This window comes from Copadichromis virginalis, linkage group LG18, assembly GCF_057382275.1.
Source record: "Copadichromis virginalis isolate Kocher_CV1m ecotype Utaka linkage group LG18, C_Virginalis_male_GT1.1, whole genome shotgun sequence".
Taxonomy (NCBI): Eukaryota; Metazoa; Chordata; class Actinopteri; order Cichliformes; family Cichlidae; genus Copadichromis; species Copadichromis virginalis.
This window is the reverse complement of record NC_140635.1, coordinates 32,221,016-32,225,877: the sequence shown is the minus strand read 5'-3', so window position 1 is coordinate 32,225,877 and position 4,862 is coordinate 32,221,016. Positions and strand designations below refer to the sequence as shown.

The window sequence follows — 4,862 nt, the reverse complement described above, 5'->3', positions numbered from 1 at the left end:
CGTCACAATATCAGTCAGAAAAATCACAATTAGAAGCTTTCCTCCATTATTCAGCCCTGTTGTCATGGTGATGTCACAACTGTCGTACCCAAAGAGTTGATTTCTTGGTACTTGGAGGCAAAAATGTCCCGACAGAAGCAGCGAGTGTCACCACCGACCGTCTTCTCACCACAGAACTCGTGATCGCTGCAGGTCCTGTCCTGACAGAAGGCCTCAGAGGCTACAGAGGAACACACTGATGTATTATCCTGAAAACGTGGGAGCTCTAAAAATCCACAGTTCAGGTCTTTAACAAAGGAGAGCTTATTAATGTCTTATTAAGGTCTTACAGCAGCCGGTCTTTGATGTCCAGCCATCCTGAGCGTGGTTGTGTAGACTGCAGGCTCTGGCGTAGGCCTTCAGGAACTGACAGTTGAGTCCGTCCACTGCAGGATATTTACACAAAGTGTTGGTGCAGGCGGTTATGTAGGGCTCTGGGTCAATGTCACTGTTACAGGAGGAGAAGGGCGCCTCCTTCAGGAGATTACAGCTGTACCACAGACAGAAGAAGAAGTTGAAGATAATAAAATGATAATCTGTAATCAGATGTGTTTATCTTCTATCTGTGCTGCAGTTACATGTGATGTACCACAGAGATCAAGGTACAACACAGATGTTTCCTGCCTTGTGGATCAGTCTGCTCACCGTTCAGTCACACTGGTGCAGTCGATCGTGGTGTCAGCAGGCTCACTGTACTGCATCTCACAGCTAGGGGGCGACAAACAACAAAGTTCAGGCTCATTCATACAAACAGAATATCTGCAACATCAGCAGCAGCAGCAGTCAGAGGGACTCTGAGCTTGTGATGAGGTCTTACCTGGTGGAGCTGTACTCAGAGAGCCTCAGGTCACTCAGAGACCTGCTGGAGTTTCCACACAGACCCTCCACAGATGAACCAGCAGGTCCTGCACAGGATCAGGACAGAATGAGTCAGATCAGCATCAATATTCAAACTGGACAAACACAGAAGAATAAATAACAGCACAGTTTACAGTTTACGTTACATGAATTAAACTTTATCTTCTGTACCTTCTAAGAGGATCTGTGCGGTGTAGCCGTCAAAGAAGACAGAAATGTTGAGGTTGGAGAGCGACAGCTTGGCAGTGACTCCAGTTTGGTCCTGAGAGAGCTGCACACCATGAACCAGCTGAGGCAAACTTTCAAGGGTCAACATGAAGTTGTCCAGCTGCATCACAGCAGAGACAAAGTGGAGGAAACACTGAGTGAAACATGTCAAACACACAAACAGGCTGATTTCACAGCAACAGCTCTGAAAGAACTGCTTCTAACAGCCCTGAGAAGAACGATGCGAGGAAACACAGCAGTTTCTTTGCATAACCTAAACTTGCACCACTGACCAACAATCGACCGAATTGTTATGACCATTAATTAATTGCCATGAGCACCATTGAGAATCGAGGAATGGCTGCAACAATGTACATGGCAATATGGTTAAAGATGTACCCTTAGCTTGCCTGACGCAGCTTACCCAAACTCTCCCGCCTTGTTCCAGGTGAATATGAACACCTGGCCCATCTAGACGCAGTATCACGCTGTCCAAAAAGCTCACATCTTCACGACGGCCGTCTCTGAAATTTGCCACGAGGTACAGGTTTGGGATTGACGGAATAGAAACCAGAGAGTAAGCACACCGATCCTTGATGAAGTTGAGTTGGCCGTGGACGTTGATGACAGTTGGGCCAGTCACAGTACAGGTGGTGTCCACTACACAGCTGATGGAAGCAAAGAAGAAAACAATCAACCACTAACCTCATAAGCCGCTGATGAGGAAGAGACCAAATACACAAAATAAAAAAAATTAATTAAATTACATTAAAAAAAATCCCTTAATGCATCAGATCTTTCTTTTAAATATAAATGGGGTTATATTCACGTGTTGTTTCCTTGACAACGCTCCAGTGGACCACAGCCAATGGTTTCAAGGACTGCAGTTTCAGAGCAGGTGAGTTTGGAGCAGGTTTCTGGATCAGCGCTCACCACAGTGTCAGGTTCATATGCAATACCTGAGAAGTGATGGACGGTTTACTTTAGTTTAAAAACCAACAAGAGCAAGCAGAAAGGCACAGCACTCCCTGTAACATCCCAGAGTCAAAGTAATGAGCCTGAGATTCACCAACCTAAGTGTCTGCATCCACTGATATCTTGTATTGTATTCTTGTACACTGTAGTCACCTTGATACCACTGATGTAAACTTCCAAGTCCTAAGCAGAACCGCACAAAACTCATGTTACACAGCAAAATCTCCAGTGTTAAATTAACACTGGAGAGTGTCTATATGGGTGCACACCTCTGAGTGTTAAATACAACACTATTGAGTGTTAAATTAACACTTTGACAGTGTTATATGTTTAAAAGTAACCTAGTCAGTTTTGAAGATTAACAATGGCTAACACTGAGCAGTGCTGATTTTCTAACACTGGAAAATAACTCAAAATGTTAGAAATATTTTGCATTATTCTCCTGAATTAGAAGAAGGTGATAACTATTGCATTTGTTAAACTGATTTGCATTGCATTAGACTGCTGATTTATTGTGAATGAATGATATTGTTTTATGATGCATTATACTGCTGAGTTATAAGAAATACTGTTCGCAGAAAGTCATCGCCTTATTTGTCTGATTAGAAGAGAACAGAATATACTGGAGTTTTCTGCCCCATCTCAGCAGGAGGCCGTAGCTTAGGTGCTGTGTGAGAGAACGAATGTGAATCTCTCAGGCCTGAGAGATTGAACTTTAAAGCGCTATAAAATATTCTTACTGAAAACAGTCGCAAAGTATTTTTCTCCATGATTATAATGGGCTTGGGAGAAAGATGGGACATTGATCACATGAGAAGTCCTGAGCCTAAAAGGATTGCAGCGAGTCAATCCAGTCCAAAAAAAACACAAGGAACTGTTTTCCTTTAAAATGATGACGTCATCTTGCTGGTGATGGAGGCTCGAATAGGTTGCGCGTGAGACTCCATTATCAGCAATATCTGGTATGAATGTGTGTGGATGTATGCATGTGACTGGACTGTGATGGACTGACGACTAAAAGTTTTAACTGACTTGATACTGAGACAAAAACGGTACCGACTTTAGGATTAGTAAATGTCCACAAACAATTCACCCAGCCTGTAAAAGAAGGGTGGATGTTTTGTCTTGCTTCGTTTTGTTTTTGCAGGAACAGAAGGATGACAGAGACTAAAGGGGGAGGCTGTAGCTTCACATGAGTGTGAAATGCAGACTTAACCCTTTGGTTGCTAATTTTGAGTTACTGATGTTTGCATTAAGAAAATTGTGTTTTAGTAGCTCTGTTTTAATTAATGTATCACATTATATTGTTGGGAATGTTAAATGCTAAAGTGAAGAAAAGGTTTGATTTCACTCATGACTGAACGTGTTATTATTAACCATAGCAGGCCACTGTAAAGAGTCAATTAACTTTTATAGAGGAAAAAAAAAAAAGCCAAAAAACCCTCTATTGAGGTCTGTGAATAACAGGGGAATGATAGACTTGTCACACTCAAAATGGAGATATGTAATAATAAACACTGGTCCCCGTCTTTTAGGTCCCTTCATTGAAATAGTCAATAATTCAGAAAAGTACAGATATAACCGACAGGGGCATGTGCTGAGGGGTGGTGCTGCACAAGAACAAGAGCAAAATAAAGAAAAATATTGTGTTTAGCTTTGAGAAATTCAAATTAAAACGTACCATTACACTCAGAGGATCAATATGAAATTCGATATATGCTAATTTTGTGTGTGAGTACATGACTGGTGACTGATCTGTCCTGAGCTTTTGTTTTTACAGCACCCACTTGACCACACCAACAGTTTCTCGCCACCAAAAGGGGGTACTTGCAAAGAATAGGGAGGAATATCATCAAAACTGGGAAAGGTAAGCCCCGAAGGGGGTGATAACACCATAACTTTCACTTATGGTCAAATTCTCAAAATTTGACCCCAAACTTGAAAAATTCTTCAAACATTTAGAGACAGAGTGGATAAACATAATGTCGCAAACCACATAAGGATGGAGCATTGGAATTGATAAGATGGTGAAATAACACGCAGGAAAAATATTGACCATGTTGATTATGTTTATTCCAGTGTACAGAGATTGGCTAATCTGACCAGGAAATGTTATAAAATGGATTGTCGGAACAGTCAGCATTAAAGTCACCATTGACAGTCCAGACCAAGGTTATTATCGTTAACAAAAACTAACGAAATAACGAAAACTAGAAGTGAAAAAACATTTTCGTTAACAGAAATAAAAATAAAAACAAAAAAGGAAAACTAACTAAAACTGTAATGAGTGTTCACAAAACTAACTAAAATTAACTGAATTTATAGCAAAATGTGTTTCGTTTTCATTGATGTGTGTGTGTCATACGATAGTCAAGGGTGAAGATGAAGTTTAGTTTCCAGATTTTTTCTTGCTGTCTCATTATGCCAGCAGGTGGCAGTACGTTAGTCGTGTCATCTGTGTTGCTGCCAGTGTTGCCAACTTAGCAACTTTGTCGCTATATTTAGCGAGTTTTCAGACCCCTTAGCTAAAAAAAAGACGTGAAAGCGTGTATCACTTTTACTCTCAACAAGCAGCGGATGCTGTAACGCAGTCAGTTCTTGTTTTACTGTTTTACTCTTATGCTGTTTTGTGGATCACAAGGTTTAAAACTAGTTATAAACACACAAAGTAACTCCACAAGAGTGCCTATTTCGGGTCACTTTTGCCGGTCCAAGCCCAGGTAAAGGAGCAGGGTTGGAATTGTGTCAAAAAAACAATAATTGCTAAAAGAAATTTAATTTAT

The 4,862-nt window shown here is 41.0% G+C and overlaps 1 protein-coding gene across 1 annotated transcript; it reads right to left on the bottom strand.

Annotated features, from left to right (window-relative positions):
* Window positions 1–306: 306 nt before the first annotated feature.
* Window positions 307–3,975, bottom strand: LOC146688319 (von Willebrand factor-like). Its single transcript, XM_085440426.1, has 8 exons — window positions 3,877–3,975; window positions 2,178–2,262; window positions 1,934–2,063; window positions 1,529–1,772; window positions 1,069–1,258; window positions 857–944; window positions 685–747; window positions 307–529 (listed from the first exon to the last, which is right to left on the bottom strand). Exons 1-8 carry the CDS (start codon window positions 3,973–3,975, stop codon window positions 307–309), a joined length of 1,122 nt encoding a protein of 373 aa, XP_085296552.1.
* Between the last annotated feature and the right edge of the window lie 887 nt (window positions 3,976–4,862).

Coding starts and splice junctions, on each gene's coding strand:
- LOC146688319 (XM_085440426.1), bottom strand. CDS start 3,975: ATGGTGTTATCACCCCCTTCGGGGCTTACCTTTCCCAGTTTTGATGAT. Junction 2,263..3,876: donor TTGGTGGCGAGAAACTGTTG/GTGTGGTCAAGT, acceptor GGTTCTGCTTAG/GACTTGGAAGTTTACATCAG. Junction 748..856: donor TCTGAGTACAGCTCCACCAG/GTAAGACCTCAT, acceptor GTCGCCCCCTAG/CTGTGAGATGCAGTACAGTG.